The 17,540-nt window shown below is 38.8% G+C and overlaps 1 protein-coding gene across 13 annotated transcripts in view; it reads right to left on the reverse strand.

Annotated features, from left to right (window-relative positions):
* LOC109711878 (anaphase-promoting complex subunit 4) overlaps positions 1,168–17,540 on the reverse strand; it is a 58,715-nt gene continuing 42,342 nt past the window's right edge. For 3 of the 13 annotated variants that reach the window (XM_020235220.1, XM_020235225.1, XM_020235226.1), the window contains 4 exons: positions 6,543–6,773; positions 6,302–6,451; positions 2,915–2,996; positions 1,628–2,779 (listed from right to left, as the gene is read on the reverse strand). In XM_020235220.1, the coding sequence (XP_020090809.1) occupies positions 2,685–2,779; positions 2,915–2,996; positions 6,302–6,451; positions 6,543–6,773 (558 nt within the window). In that variant the 3' untranslated portion in view covers positions 1,628–2,684. Of the gene's footprint in view, positions 1,586–1,627; positions 2,780–2,914; positions 2,997–6,301; positions 6,452–6,542; positions 6,774–17,540 lie in introns of those variants that run through there. The other 10 variants (XR_002216699.1, XR_002216697.1, XR_002216698.1 and 7 more) reach the window with 10 other exon arrangements.

Here is a 17,540-nt window from a genome sequence, read left to right on the forward strand (position 1 = left end):
GCAGTTGAGAGGCGACCTCCTACCAATGGAGAAAGGCGACGCCGAGAGACACCTTCGAGACGGCTTCGGACACGAGATGTGTGGAACGAGCGCTGCCGAACTTCTGCCCGATGGAGTGGAGTGCCTTGCGAGCGAGAGCGAGAGAAAGAGAAAGGGGAGAGCGCGAGATGACGAGAGACGAGGGAGCGAGAGAAAGCGAGGAAGCGAGAGAGAGCGAGAAACAGAGATAGCGAGAGGAGCTGTGCGGGAGAGAGAAGTGTAGTAGGGTTTAATTTAAGTTAGCTTTAGCAAGAAGTGAAAAAGGTGTGAGGTTAGAAGCTACTGTGCTAGTGGATTAATATCAGCCATTGGATCTGATAGTTGTAGGATATACACCTTCCTATAGGAGTACAGGTAGACTTTTCCAACTTCAAATACCCTACTTATAGTTTCGCACTTTCTCACTTTAGTACCCTGTGGTTTAAAGTGCATCAAGTTAGCCCCTGTGGTTTCGCACTTTTTCAGTTTAGTACCATGTGGTTTAAAGTGCATCAAGTTAGTACACTGTGGTTTCATTTTTTTCTTTTTATTATCGATTTTACTAATTTTTTTCGTTAAATTAGTGACAAAGTTAAAATTAAAGAGTACTAAAGTGAATATTCGATAAATCTAGATAGAGTATCTAAAGTTTTTTGTATATAATTTAACGAAATATTAACGAAGGAAAGAAAAAACAATGACATAGTTATAACTACAGGGTACTAAAGTAAATATTTGATAAACCTTAAGTGTATCTGAAGTTTTTTTAATATAATTTAACAAAATAAAACCACAAGGTACTAAATTGATGCACTTTAAACCATAGGGTACTAAAATGAGAAAGTGCGAAACCACAGGATACTAAATTGATACACTTTAACCCACAGGATACTAAAGTGAAAATGTGCAAAACCACAGGAATGATATTTGAAGTTTTTTCTTTTTTATATAAATTATAAAGATTTTTATAAAGTTGTTAAGATCAAATAAAAATTTTAAAATTAGAACGATATGAATAGATTGTTAGAATACTCTGTTATTACAATTATATGTGATTTTTCCACCGGATGCTGAGTTGGACAAAATAGAATTATTTTGTCTAATAAATTTTTCATAAAGTCATTTGACAAATTATAAATTTTTAAAGAGTTACATAAAAAAAAAATCCTTTATTAGCCCTTGTTTGGGATTGCATTATCAACAACACCCGCTACTATGTTTTGAAAGATCCAGAAAATCCAAATGCACTTCCAATTTTCATCATAACTCAACAATATTAGAGAAGGAGAAACTAAAAGTGTTTAATAATTTTTTGGACCTTCTAAAATATGAAAGCAGATGCCTTGCGCCACCACAACGCCAAACGAAACAAGATTGGATTTCCACAACACTGTAGAGAGGCTCACGACAGGCAAAATGCATGGTGAAATGAATTGCCTTTAACTCGTCTACCTCCTTGTACCAAGAGGTGACAAGCAAAAAGGTTGACCTGCCTTTGTGCAAAAAACTGCATCCAAAGATTGCATCATATGCTGCATTTGAGCGAGTACTCCACATCCCTACAAGACTTGAAACCCACATAAACGCCTATTATTTGAGCACAGGAGGATTAAATATTTTAACAGATATTTTAACAGAACAAGGAAGCATCGTCAAAACAAAACAAGATCTTGTAAAACTGCAAATGATACAACTTTAAGAGGGCAAGGAGACATCGTCAAAACAAAACACGATCCCGTAAAGACTACAGCTGAAAAAATGTGTCCCCAGTTTTGCAATAACTGCACAAAGTCACCATTTATAGGCTTTAAGCTCTGTTGAACCAATGATAGAGGTTTTAATACCTCTAATTAAATTTTATATATATATATATATATATATATTAAGAAAAATAGGTTTGAGGGCAATCTAAATGACTAACACCGTGATGAGAGTAGATAGTAGAGTCAAGGAAGCTACCGGCTGCTAGTGGAATCCCTTCACACGCGCCGTTTACAGAAGTTTGCAAACAATCCAACAGGTGAAGTAATGTTCTGAGAGCCCTCTAGAAATAATTGATAGCCAACAGCTCCATTCGGCCTTTCTCAGCCATTGTATGATTCCACAGAACAGAGTCATGTGAGAGATGCGGCAGAATCATCCTTTGGGGATTTTGAGATACAACTCCGCATGCATCAGAAGCCAATTTTACTAATACAGGCTGCTGATTTGGCAACCAAAACTGCATACAGAACTTAACATTATCTTAGATTTATTTGATTTTTTTTTTTTAAATAGGCTGATAAAATATTATAATTATAAAAATAGTTCTTCAACAAAATTATTTACAAAATTAGGCCCATGCTGTAAACCAATCACCACTTTCTAAATATGGCAATCGTCCACCGCTTAATTCAAAATATTAAAATTGTTTGTGGTGCTCATAGAAAGGGTAAAATATTCATAGCTTTTAAAAGCCATATACACCCTTTGGAATTCAGATTTGGAAAATATATATATATATATAATTTATATATATGCGGGGAATGATTTACCGCTTTCAAAATATGGTGAATGAAAATGTGGCGAATCATTCACCGCTTTGGCCTAATTTTATAAATAAAGGGTTTCAGACGCCTATAGTTACAATTAACAATTTTATAAGCTTACTTGCCCAAAACCCCCGATTATTCCATATCAGAAACTTCATCCTCATCTTCATCGAGAATATACACTAAAGCATGCCTCCGAGATGAAAAGACACATGCAACGCCTCGCGAAGCTGCAAAAAAAAACCATGCAACTCAAGTTCATTTGAATCAACGTTTACCCTTTCTACTATTAGGTACAGTAGCAACAGTTCATGGAGAGAGGTTGACTTTTCAATTGTTAAAAAAAAAAAAATTCCTGATCTTACCACTGACTGCCAGGGGTTTAGTTACACAGTGAGGTATAAAACGAATTTTTCCATTTTCCAGATGCATGTCTACCATGGAGGCCTAGTAAATACACAAAAGCCAAGCAGAAAATAGTCACCTCTCAAGTATGTCATAATCTAGAAGCCAATTGTGGTGCTTGTCAGTTACTAAAATATTAGCTGAAGATATAATCATTTGAAAACACCAACAATTCATCATAATCAAGAAACACAAATACCAAGAGATCCAACATGACTTGAAGAATGGTAAGGTATTAACACTATAAAAGCACAATTCCTATTTATGTCACTAACAATTGGGGCCGAGCGTAGCTAAAGGGCCTAAAAATCAAAGTTAAAGAAAAAAGAGAGATTTTAGATACGATGTTTCTAAAAAGCAAGTGCTCACTATTCCCTCCATTTTTCAAGCATCACATATACCTCAAGAGCTATACTCTCATCTGCATCGGCTGTCCCATGATTTCTCCTTAGGCAATTTTGATGTGTTAAAAATGGAACATCAATGTGTGAGAGCATCCTAGCGCAACTAAAATGCTGATTTCTTTGCTTGTGTCTCTCTGCGTGTCTACACACTATCTTCCTTATGTACACACACACATGTATATAATGTGAAAAACAAGTTGTCATAAGTTGGATATTTATAGGCAAAACAAGTTTCGAATATTATGCCAAAGTCTCTGTACGCGTATGTGAATGTGCAATATTGTGATTGGACCTTTCATGGCATGAAAAAGGGTTTCTTTGCTACGTCATGATCATATGAAAAAGGATGAGGCCCCATCTTGCTGGATTGGGAATTTAATGTACAACTTTGCGAGCTTTGGAAGTAGAATGAACCCATCCAATTCCGACTCAAATAATTGGGCCTGGGTCATAGAAGTTTGATCAATATTTGGTCTTCCATTTCTGGTTTAATGTGTTTTATCCTTTTGTATCCAAACTTGATCGCTTCGGTCCAAGTTCGGACTCAGTTTGGTTTAATTTATGTTATTGATTTGGTTTATGATCTTATGGCTATCTCTTTCTCTCTCTCCTAAGCTTAAAAAATATTCAAGTATTGTATCTTTATGTTAAATAAATGGGCCTCAATGTGTGAGAGCATCCTAGCGCAACTAAAATGCTGATTTCTTTGCTTGTCTCTCTGCGTGTCTACACATGCAATGACCCGACCCGCTAGCAACAATAACTTGTTAGGCCCAAACCACCGGCTCAAAATGCTTAAGCCCTAGTTATTATTAATAGCGTGTAGGCCTCATATAAACTGATCGAAATCAATATCCCATTCAATGTGGGACTATTGGGGCATTACAAACTCCCCCTGTTTAGACCCTGACGTCCTCGTCGGGTCCAAACCAGATCACAGACAAACAAACCAGGACCAGAATTACCAAGCTATGTGAGATTCTAGAGGTGGCTCCTACGGGTTCAAGAGCTGGCTCCCACCAAACCCATTGGTGTAGCACTTTGTCCCGCATAGCACTTAGCTCTCACATTTCCGGCTGGTATTCGGCTCTTTCCCAGCAAGATGTCCAGGCATCTAATGTCATAATCCCTGGTATTCTTCCCGTGGCTTCTGTTTTCTCGTGTTCTCTTTGACTCTGGAACTACTTATTCTAAATCTCTTTTGTGCTCCGTCTTTGACCTTTTTGCATGCATTCGTAGCCGACATTGTCGACCTATGTGAGCCTATCCGAATTCAAATTTTTGTATAAGCTTGCTTTCTAAATGTATATATGTTCTCTTTGTAAGTTTATTTTAAATAGCTTATAGAGAATCGTATATCTCTATTTTAGGTTCCGACGATTGATTTCGTGCAATTTTTTACTGGATAGCTTCTTAGCTTAGAAGCGCTTTTGAGGTAAGCGACCGGACACCAGTCAGTTTTTCGTAAGATAATTTAGAAAAATATTCCGATTGTATGAAAATCTTATTTTGTAGATTTTAAAATTAAGGGTTAAGCATATTATTAAATATTTCTGTAAATTAAGCTTCAACTGTGATTGACAAGTTCGTTTAGCAAAAAGAATTTTTGAAACCTGATAATTTGTTCTGTAAATTAGTGACTGGATACATTTTGAATTATTATGTCTCTTGATATTCTGCTATGCAATGTTGGCCATGTCGACATGTATTTTGTTATAGAAGCGAACTTCGTCTTTGTATTGCGCCTTCGGGTGCCTGTGCCTATTCGCGCCTCTGTTTTGTTTTGCGCCTAGGGGTGCCTCTGTTTTGTACATGCACCTTCGGTGCCTCTGTTCTGTTTGCGCCTTCGGGTGCCTCTGTTTTTTTTGCGCCTTTGGGTGCCTCTGGATCTCGCCAACGGATTATATAATATAGTTAGTTGCTGGAGACTTAATATTTATTTCGTTATTTACTTAAAGAGAAATGCTTTGTAAAGTTATAGTTTCAAAATGATCTGAATTTTAAATTTGATAATTCTTGTTTTCTGAAATTTCGCAAATTAAAAATCAGTCGCTTGAAATAATTTTTGTATTCAATTGTTTAGTTGTATTGTATGCTTAATCCGACTAATGTGGTGTATGGTTGCTTACCCAGGTACCGAAACTGATTTGCCGAGCGGGGCTGAGACCGAGTGAACGTTAGACGTAGCTAGTTTTGATTTCAGTCCCTTTTGTTTTTACATCTAGTATTTTCGGATGTAAATCTTTAGACTACGTAGATGATCGTCCGTTATCTTTTTTTGTTACGTTATTTCTTCGTACCCACTTTTGTTACTTATGGAAGTTTGTAGACCGAATCTCTCTTGTGATTCATAGTAAGCTTTAGTTTTATAGATATTGGAATTCAGTTTGATTTTAGTTGAAATTCAATTTCCTAGTCTCATCTTTTGACTATTTGATTTTAGTGGAAATTTGGTAATCATCTTTTTGCTAATTTCCGTCTGATTCTGTAGTCTTGTATATTTGCTAGTTTAGCAAGTATGCAGCGTCTGTTACACCTCGGGTTTGGGGCGTGACAACACACTATCTTTCTTATGTACACACACACATGTATATAATGTGAAAAACAAGTTGTCATAAGTTGGATATTTATAGGCAAAACAAGTTTCGAATATTATGCCAGAGTCTCTGTACTCCTTAAAATCTTGAAAGAAATTTGAGTGTTCTAAGTAATAAAAGAAAACCTACAATATAGCACAAAATGAAATTGAGGAAGTTTTCATCCTAAAATAGCAGGATGCAGCTTCTTTTAGTAGGTGAAGTTCTGTTTATGAAATAAGTTAAATTTTATTTTTCCGTGTAACCCAAAAAAAAAAGATCAAAGGATGGACAGAAAGAAATAGCAAGCAGGCAATGAGAAATATTGCTAAGAAAAGCTCTTTTTTTTGTAAAGTTTAGTTCTTACCTTCAAGTCATGCAGCTTGTAAAAGTCGTGCTCCAAATTTGAAAGAGACAGAAAACAGAGATCACCAGTTTGTATCATCACCATCCAAGATTTTCCAGGACTTTCAGAATTTGAGAATGCTTCATTAAGTAACAAAATAATCTGGTTGTCCTGTTTAGTAGATGAAAGGGAAAACAACAATACATTTAATTTGAAGGGACCAGCATAACGAAAATGTTACAGCCAAAGGGCACCTGATTACCTTATATAGGGATAGATCGACACACTCATATTCATCAGGTATGCGTAACAAGACAGCTGCTGGAGAAGCCGCTTCCTTGTTAATGAAACGCGAGTTACTAGTAAAGCCCCTTATAATACCAATACAATTTGTTAAACCAAATGATTCATCAGGTACTTTGAAGCATATGTAGTCCACCAGACTATGTAAAGGCATACAACTCTGGAAAGCACAATTGACCTCATCCTGTAACTGAATGCACGAATTAAGGTAATTTTATACAAAGTTACAAACACAAGATACCAAAAATTCTCCAAAGTACCTTTCGAACAAATTAGCTAGCTATAAAAATTTGATAAAACTTCTTTCTCGTGAAAGTTTCTAGCTACAACTCAACACCAATGTGTGCCAAGATGAAATTGATAGTAGTTAACAAGCTCTAGCACAAATAATAAATGCTATCATTATGTTAGCTAGCTTTATGAAAATGGGTAAGCACCTCAATGCAAAAGTTTCTTCCTGTGATCCTATCTCTTGGATATCCTTGAGTTCTGAGATGGAGTTAATTGTAGATAAAAACTTAACTTAAATCCCGTGCAACGCACGAGACAGCACGAGACAGTAACTAATCACAAATATTATAACTAATGTAGTTTATCTCATAAAACTACATCAATAAAGCTTTCATCTAACATAATTAACTTGTTCAGATAAAATTTTATATCTGTATGGACTTGAAGATAATTTTGATACATCAGACAAGAGAACAACCAAAAATATTTGGTTGTAATCTTATGAAAAATTTCACTACAAAAATAGAAAGTAATTTAATCAACTAATTTGGGCCATTAGAATATAAAGTTAAGATTATAGATAGAAATAACTATTTTAATAAATCACATTATAAGATTTTCAAAAAAATTTATTTGTATTTAAATTTACTGCATTAGAACAATTAATTACAATATCATCTTCTAAATTTTCACTAAATTATTTAGACTCTAGTTTTACATAATTTTTGAAGAATGATGTACAAATTTATCTATTTAATCTCACATATTTTAATATAAATTAAAAAATAAATTCAATGTAATACCATGAGTTCCAACGGAGGACAAAGAGAAGAAGAGACAAGGGGAGAAAACTGTGCCTTTGCACCAAAATGCAGTGTTCTGAAATTTGGTAAGGGGTTCCGGATCCCGCAAGTTCCGGAACTCGATCGGGAATTCTAGAATTTTAAGTCGCAGAATTGAGGTTGGGTCTTCAAGTTCCAGAATTTCAAAAGTAGATATCAGAACTTGCACAGAAATAATCATACAAACTGTTTTGGACCCAAATCAAAACGGGGCTTGTTTGGGAGGCTCTTTTCAATAGTGCAAAGCCTATAAAGGGCCCAAAGGGTAACCCTAACCCTTTTCTCTCTTCCTCCCCTAAGAGAAAACTCTTTCTCTTCCTCCTCCCTCTCCCTCTCACTCTCCCTCACTCTCCTTCTCCCGAAAGGCTTCCCTTTGGAGATCTAATTATTCGAAGCTTGGGCAACAACGACCTATAGAGCACCATTGCTAGGAGAGCTTCAAGCTTTATGGTGAGTTTTGTTTGTGATACTCTTCAACGGAAGTTTTGGGGGATCTTAGAGTTTTCCATGTTTTAGAACCCTTTGAGAGACCAAAATAAATTTATGACAGGATTTCATGGGTGTTTAGTTGCTAGAGTAAAATTCCAAAGTTCAGACCTGCAAGAACTTACCTTGCAAAGATCTTCAATGCTTGAGATCCTACGTCAATTTGTAGGAGTTTCTAGTGATTTGGGTGAGAACTTGCGATTTTGGGGATTCTAGATGTGAAACCCTAGATTCCCAAGAAAATCCAAATTTGAAGTTTTACGAGAGCCTTGAAGGGTTTGGAGTTGATTCCAGTTGAATCAGTGTTGCGATTTCATGAAATTATGAAAATTGCAACTAGGGTTAGCAATCTGCGGGATGGGATTCCGGAATTTGCTGGAGATTCCGAATTCTAAAGCCAATCAAGCAAAGCAAACCTTAGCTGGAGTTCCGGAATCCAGTTGGAGATTCCAGAACCTGAAACTCTAGGAACTCCAGTAAGAGTGGTTTATGGATTCTTTTGGCTGAGAAATGCGTTGTAGCCACACTTAGGACTCGATCATGCTCCTTTAGGTTCGAGCAATGCCAGAGGAGCTGGGGACGGGCCATGATTACTGAGGGAACCAAACTAGGTGGGTGCTTTAATCCGAAGTACGTTTAGCAAAATCTCGATGCATGGTTCTATATTCTCACCGCCTCCTTGGTTTATTGTGACAGATTGACACTAGAACCACGATTGATTTGGATACATGCATTTTCTGTTCAAAATAGATGTGATTTAGTATGCCAGCCAAACATGTTATATAACCGTTATTTGTAGAACCCGAGGGTTTCTATATGGAAAATATAAACCTCAGGGGACCTAACTGTAATTTTTTCATAATAATTAATGAAATTAAAATTTTGTTCAGTGGTTTCAGGATGTTAACTTGTGGAAAACAATCATGGATGTGAATTAAGGTGACAATAATTTTCTGGTTGCAAACCAGAAAGGCTTAAGGTGAAAACAAAAAACCAAGACTGAAAATTTATCGAAAAATTGCGCGGCCGTCGATCTGGTCTCAAAAAGGTCAACATTTTTGCACGAAATTGATAATTCTATAGTCAAAATTTTGGGGACTCAGAGCTCTACAAGCGCTCAAAGATTGAGTAAAAAATTTTAAAGTTTCATAGATGAACTAGTCAAATGGAGTTTACCATCGCGACTGGTGTTCGGATTCAGAAAGTACCAATATTTTATGTGCGGAATCGAGATGTTTTTCAACGGCTAGGCTGTGAACACAGTAAGAAATGCTTACTTAAAATTTGGGGAAAAAATGGAAGTGTTTTTAAGGGGTTTCTTGCCATAGAAAAATCAGTTTAAAAATGCAAAATCGCATATTGGCCCCTGGTTTCGGGCGTCATTGATTGTTAGCGATTGTGGAAGGGCTTATACGAGAATTGTAGCGTAGGGAGAGGGGTGTGCTCATGATTTCAAGTAATGGTTGGCTTCAGCGTAATTATGCGCGTGATATTTAGAGATTGGAATGGTGAAACCCTAAGTTCCTACATGAGCCTTAGCTGTCTCTCTTTCCCTCTTCAACCCGAGACCCGCATCCTCATCTCCGGCCACCGACGCCTGTCGCAACCAATTGGGATCACTCCCCAGCGGCCATACCTCTTCCCTGACAATCCTTCTTGAGCGTGATTCCCCTCCCTAGGCCACAACTTCGTCAGCATCTCACCGAGCCCCTGCAGTCCACCGTTCAATGCGGGTTGGGGCTGAGCCATCTAACCATCCCTCATGCCATGACGGCCAGCAATCATAGGCGGAGCACGGCATCCAAGGAGCCTCCCTCGAGGCCATGCTCACCTCAGGTCACCTCGGAAGGCAGCGTTGGGTTGAACAAGTCGAGCTCCGACTTGGCATTTTGCATTGGTTTTTGGCTTCATTTGTCGTCCCCAAAGCTGATCCAACAGGTGTCCGACAACATCCACGTACCAACGGATCATTTCCTAACTTGGAAAATGTTGGTAAGGCTTTAAAACAATATTTTATGCTATACTGTAGTTTAACGCACGCTAGGTGTTCGGCATAATGTCGCAATGATGCCTTTTTGCGTCGTGGCTTACCCCAGACAGCATGGGTTCAGCTTCAGAATGTCCGTCTGAAGCCCAGAGATCCCTTGGTTCGGATCTCTTAGTGATCGCCATGCAAAACGGCATTTTAGTTGCGTTATTTTTACTGTTTTTGGGCTCTGATTTCACAGGCAGGTTTCACTGCTGGTTGCCGTGATAGGAAGGCATCGTAGGCTAGTTGGAGACTTGCTGGTGCGAAACACGGACCAGCGAACACGGACCAGCGAGCGACCGTAGATAGGTTTCGGAGCCAAAACGGTGATTTCTAGGAACCCGATACGGCGGGTTTTGTAGTTTTCGTACCTGCATCGCACCACTTGGCGTGCAGCTGTCTCACACCAAAGTGAGTGTCTTAGGACAGCGAGGATGGTCGAATGAATTTTGGAGTGTTTCGGAATACTTCGGGGCTGAACCGGAACCTAAAACGCAAAAATCGGGCGATTTCGGTTGCAGTTTCGCGTCGCACGGGTTGCTGCTGTTCGCACCAATGATTAGCCTCATTTGGCTGGTCATTTGATGAGGTTGGACACCTTTGGCCGCAGTAAAGGGGCTGGGGTGGTTCGGGTGCCAAAACATGCATCTCAAAAACCAAAACGGTGATTTTCGGGGTTCCAATTCCCTATTTCGGCGCACTTTTTGTGCGGCTGTTCCAACGGCATAAAATAAATGCTTTGGACAGCGGGCAAGGTAGGCTAGGTTTTTTTGCATGGTTCGGGACACCCCGGAGGCTGGGGTGGTATTCTGGCGAGCCGACATGACGGGTTCGGGACACCCCGGAGGCTGGGGTGGTATTCTGGCGAGCCGACATGACGGTCGGGTGAGTTTTCGATGTCTGTTTAATCAGGATCCGAAAATATGATCGTACGTCAGTTTGGATTCGTGACTTAAGAGTCATAGGTATTGGTAATTATTGGGTTTGAGCTAATTACAGGTTGGGTCGGACTTTGTATAGGTCCGGGCAATAGCGTGAGGCACCATCAGGGGGTCGACGACCCAAGTTCTGCTCATGGTAGCGATGGGTGCTTCGATCTGAAGTCGGTATTGTGGTGCTAACTCGGTGACATTCTCTCCCCTCCTTTCCTTGTTTACACACTCATTACATTGTAAGCACAACACCACTAGACTTACCTTCTGTTACTCTACTCCTGCTTTTATATACTATCCTAATTTAGTATTAGAGTGGTGTTATGGGTGTCATTGCATGACCTCTATCTACTGGACCTGATGGTCGATGTCGGTGGTATCTGTAAGACATGGTTGTCCTGTTTTGGTCAGGTGACTATTGTTGGTTTGTGATCTCGACTATTTGCCGTTCTGTTGGCTTGAGCATATTGCATCGAAAGTCACAGCTCATGAAGTATGTCACGTACACCAACGGTTTGGCCACCGCAACGGTATTCTTTTTCGGAAGAGTGGTCATATATCTGACCCATGAGCGCTATGTGAGGTGCATAGCTAGGGTTATATGCCGGTGGGTGTGCAAATTGTTGCTCCTGAGGTCTTTAGACTGATATAGCGAGTGATTGAGTATTTTTACACTGTTTATACAGTTGATGCATTTATTATTGTTTACAATAGTAATAGATGCTTTATTATTATTCATTCCTGTTGATTATTAATTGCAACTATACTTATATACAAACCTCCTTTAGCTATACTATCTTCTGTTTGCTAGGAGTACACTTGCCCTCGTCGGCTTGCTGTACCTACTAGGAAATCTCAAGTTGGTTTCTCACCCCCCCTCCTTTTCAGGTGATCCAGGCGGTGAGGATCGACACAGTGCGTGAGGTGCGGTTAGCTAGTGAGCCTTAGAGGTCCCGTGCATTCGTCCATTTACTCTGGTTATTCTGACCTTACCTTTTTGTTTATTCGCTAACAAACTAGACTGTCGTGATTCAGTTCGGTAATTGGTTGAATTGAATATTTAATTTAAGAACGAATAAATTGTGGTTTTATGGCTATTCATCTATAGTGATGGTTTAGTTGGTGTTGTGACATTGTGGTTTTATAACAAAAAAGTTTTCTACCCCTCGCAGTAGTCAGATTTCAAAAGAATGAGTTTTCGTATAGAAAATGGCTTTCAAAATAGTTTTTTAAATTTATCTCTATCATATAAAGTTTTCGGGTGGAAAACATTTTTAAATAATAGAGTTGTTTGGTGTGTTGTGCATTCGCATCATCCTTTGCCTAAGGAGTGCTTAGAGCATACATCATCTCTTTATGGATGGTTAGCTGTATGAGCATCTACATCATTGTTGTTGTTTGCTGGATTGTGTGAGTAATGTTGTGTGTTGTGGTAGACGATACGCCGTGCAAATATAGGAAAGACTCTACCCGCTTGGACAGAGGATCCCTATGCTTGTGGTGGACCTGTTCCGTCCCGTGGGCAAGGTTGTGTTGAAAACAAACAAAAAAAGGGCATTTTCCGCTGACTTTGTTTTCAAATTGGCCTTTTTTCGAAAAGGCTTTACAAAACAGGTCTTGGGGCGTGACATTATTACTTCCTAGTATAGCCTTACACATATGATGCATGCTAGCTATAGATTGGACATAAGCACGATGACACATGGATTACTGGTAGCGGTAGTGTTTGTATTGGCTAGAACGGCCTTCATGATAGATGTCAAACTTGATATTTGGTTCCTACATCACTATCAATGATGTTGATCATAGAACATGATAACATGATCCTTTGATCCTCTATCACCATCACAATAGTTTGATCAACCGCGTGATAAGGTGAGCTCTTCCCGAAGAGTGGCCCGAGACTAGCAGGTTAGGCCCACCACTCCTGGGACTAAAAGGTTAAGACAATTGAACATAAGCAGCTCGGGACAAAATTAGGGCCTCGCCAGGGACTGAAAAGTTAGGGCACAGATTGGATTGTGATTTGACATTCACTTGTATTGAGTTGATGCATAGATGCTCATTACCAGTATTTTAGCGTCCCATGAGAATGCTTTCTGTCATTTCAATAGTTGAGATTATAGTACATGCTTTCAGTTGACCGGTAGGTGCGGCTTGTTCTCAGTGACTTGTTGTAATTCCATTAGTTTCTCATCCCACTGTTTTTACAGAAACATCTAATGAGGTGGAGCGAAACACGATGCGTGGATTGTGTCCTAGATAGACCTCCCACTCCGTGACGTCGTTTTGGTTTTATTTTTGAAAATGAAAATTTTAATCAAAACACTCGATTTTTTTATGTAATTCATAAACTTGCAAACATTTGTATTAATATTTTAAAAGTTTAAAATTTATGAGTATTTTTCCATATAATGAGCTAACTTGACAGATGTTTTGTATCCCAACGTAATTTACAGACATAAAAAATTCTGTCCGTGTGGCAGGTATATGCACGTGCATGGTTTGGCTTCCATGCCAAGGCAAGACATTCAAAAGTTCAATATAATAACATGATAAGAGTTTAAAAAAATTACTTAAAATCTGAATTTGATGTATTAGAAGAGTCAAGATTATATTCAAAAAAAAAGAATACCATCTTATAATAAAATTTTTAACAAAATAATTTATTTTTATATAACTTCTAAAGAACGGTGTAAATTTATCCACTTAATCTCACATGCTTAAATTTAAAAAAAATGTCAATTTAAAAAGATGACATTGAGAAATTTCTACAAATTTGAATATAATTAAATTCAATGGATAAACAAATTTGGGCATTTGATATTTAATATAATTACAAAAAAAAGGATTTTTGAAGAACTTTTTCATAAACCCAACGTATTTAAACTATTAAAAATAATTATAAGGTGTGTGTGTATATATATATGGAATAATAAAATTTTAATTGTTAGCCATTACTGAATTTTAAGGACGTTCAATGTATTTAGATATACCTAAAATATCAGTTGAACTAAATGTAGAGATAGATTTACATATGCAAATGTAATTTCATGAAAAGAATTTTAATGAATTTTCTTAATATGATGTAATTTAATTTTTAAAATAATTATCAGGTAACAATAGAGTCGTAGATTTCAACTTTAGCCACTATAGAATATTAATAATATTTTTCAAAATCAATGTGCTTTGCAATTTAGATACGATTTCAGTTACATATAAATATATACAAATGCACAACATATTAAAATTCTATTAAAAAATTGCATGCCTTTTAAAGGTTAAGGTGGCTCTACGTTTCATTTGAAATTCTCTAATTTTATATATATATATATATATATATATATAGAGAGAGAGAGAGAGAGAGAGATAGAGAGAGAGAGAGAGAGAGAGAGTGTGTGTAAGGAAGCGAAATCGCGAGGTGCGAATCCGAACTTCGATCGAAATTGATCGAAGTTGAGTTTGGGACGCTTCGGAAACGCCGAAGGCGTCGAGAACACAATAAGTGCATTGAAGAGGGCCTCGGAGAGCAAGATGGTGCAATTCTGCACAATTGCAGAATTTGCTCGCAGGGACCGGTCCCTCTAGAGAGAGACCGGTTCCCGTACGCTTGGTGTGTGGCAACAAAATGCTGTGCACAAGAATTGCTCTCAGGGTCCGGTCCTTCAGGAGGAGGGGACCGGTCCCCGTACGCGTAAAATGGGCAGAATGGCACTGCCCACAAAGTTTGCTCTCGAGGACCGGTCCCTCTAAGGGAAGACCGGTCCTCGTAGCCCGAAAATGCCCTGGTTGGGCTGTGTATAGATGGCATCGTTGGAGGGTTTTTATGCAAATGTAGCATGTTGGGGTTACTTGAGCGCCACTCCTCTCTCTTTCCTCTCTCCCTCCAACCTAAACCTAAAACATAAGCTCTCTCTCTCTCTCTCTAAGCTCTCTCCCTCTCTTTTAGGAGGAAGGTAGGAGGAGGGATTGGTGGAGAAGGGTTGAAGAAGGTGGATCATCTCCTTCTTCATCTTCTTCCCTCCATTGGAGCAAGCTTATTGAGGTAAGCTCTGAGAACTTTCATGGTAGATCCCTAGAAATGGATTTTTATACCTTGGAATTGGTTTTATTGGAACCCTAACATGTTAAGTAGAAGTTAAATGCTTGAATCTAAAACTTTGAGGGTAGATTCTTGCCTAATTGTAACCTAGGGTTCAAAAATGGGGTTTTTGAAAAACTAGGGATTTGATCTAAATTGGGCATGTGTAAACCTAATTGCTAGGTTATCCGACGCGTTGGCGAAGTCAGTTCGGCGATTCGTCGAGCCAGTGCAAAGATATTGCCGAAGAGGACGTTCGTAGTTTCGTTTTCGCCCGGAGGGGCCGGGGCGGCCTTCTAAGATCGCAGAGTCAAGTTCCTAGCCGCGTTGCATCGCCTAGAGGTGGGTGGTGTCATCCCGAAGCAGTTGAGCTGCTCCCTATGTCTAAGTTATATATGTTGATCATACTTCACATGTGAACCTTGTGCATGATAGGGTATTTATATGGTTGCATTTACTATTCTTGCATGCTCCTTTGTAGTGTAGCATAGAAGGCTTGACACGTGAACTTAGGGTGCATGAGAATGAGCTTTTGTAACCTCGAACCCCATAGAGATAAGATAAGTGATAACTTAATCTTGTATTGACGAGAACAATGACACGTGCATAGTATAGTCAAAACATTGTATCATGACGAGTGGCATGTAAACCAAGAGAACGACTTGACTAGTGGCATTGGGACTTAGTGTAAAAGAACACCTATGGCATATTGACTTAGGGGATAGGTGAGTTTCCCTACTTGACACCTTGCATGAGATCGATGTGACATTGAAAACCCTAGTTGACAGGGTATCCTCAGCTGACGAGGATTGGATTATACTCACATAGTCTATTTTAGGGTTGGTCGCTCCACCCGTTAGTGCACTCCGGAGGTGGTCACACAGAGGACAGACGTAGTTGTCCGCAGACGGTCCCAGGTGGGTTGAGAGAACCCTAACCTAGGGGATTTGAGATGTGAGTCGAGGGCGGACCTTCGGGTTAGCCAAAGGATTGGGTAATGAACTCATGAGAGTTATGCATACTGAGCATATTGAGCATATTGAGCATAGTAGAGTTGCATTCCTGCTTGATAGAGGTATAGTGGCATGTTAGTAGATACATGACTATGTTGTTCATTCTCGTATCTCCAGGCATAGTAGCATGTTACAACTTCTTTATTATGCATCCGTTCAGTTTTAAATATCTATCGATTTATCTGCTTATGCCTGCTTAGATCTAGTGAGGAGATCGGCGGAGTCGGCGGCCAAACCCACTAGGAACTATGGACAATAGTTCTCACCCCACTTTGTTGCAGGGCCGAGTTCGAGCACTCCCGGCGAGGATCGTGGTAAGGGCATAACGCCCTAGCTTAGTTAGCAGCTTCATTTGCATTAGAGTACCTATGTACCTGTGAGATGTCGATGTATCTATTGGAGAGTTGCATGTATTTTGGGTTGATACTAGTTATGGGATGGACTTGGAGGTATATATTCATTTTGGGAGATGTAAATGTAAACTCGATGTGAATTGATAGTTGAATGTGATGTAATAATTAGAATTCTCTCTTTGTTCACTTATATGTTACTTGTGATTCTTGCTCTTACTTGTATAGCACTTGTGGTGCTTCTCGTTGAGTCATGTATGTCGTTGAGTTTTTCCTGGGCAACTCTTGTACATGATTGTTGATGCTTTAGCCTTGGGCGGACAGGAGAGGTGTTGTCCGTTCGGCGTCTGTTCGACGTGCCTAAACCGGCCAAACTGGCGGTAGCGGGGCGTGACAGAGAGAGAGAGAGAGAGTCCTTCTATGGTGCTTGTAAAAGCACCAAGCAGTTGGTGCTTATAAGTTTTTCACCTTTAGATCTACCCCTTTGATCATTTCTACCCGTTAGATCATACTATTCAACCAACTACCCACTCAATCCTAAGGGACTACTATCATCCTAACTGCACATCTCTTAATCCAAAGGCTGAAAACTTATAAGCACCAACGGCTTGGTACTTTTACAAGCATAGAAGATCAATTCTCTCTCTCTCTCTCTCTCTCTCTCTATATATATATATATATATATATATATATATAGAGTGCCTCTACTATACTTTCGAAAGTACCAGGACCTCCGTGTTTGTAAGTTGTTTTCGATGATAGGACATTCGATTTGACGATCGGCTCCGTTAGGTATAATCTACCCTATTGGAACTATCTAGAAACCAAATTTTATAATTTTTTGACATCATTTGGCTAGTGATCAAAAGATCTCAAAATTGACAATTTTAATAGTAGAGTGATGCATTTGTAAATTTAACGGTGTATAACAATCCAATCAGATGAAATTTTATAGAAAATTCTTTTTACTATTAGAGTAATTTTTAGACTACT

The sequence above is a fragment of the Ananas comosus genome, linkage group 6 (genome assembly GCF_001540865.1).
Source record: "Ananas comosus cultivar F153 linkage group 6, ASM154086v1, whole genome shotgun sequence".
Lineage (NCBI taxonomy): Eukaryota > Viridiplantae > Streptophyta > Magnoliopsida > Poales > Bromeliaceae > Ananas > Ananas comosus.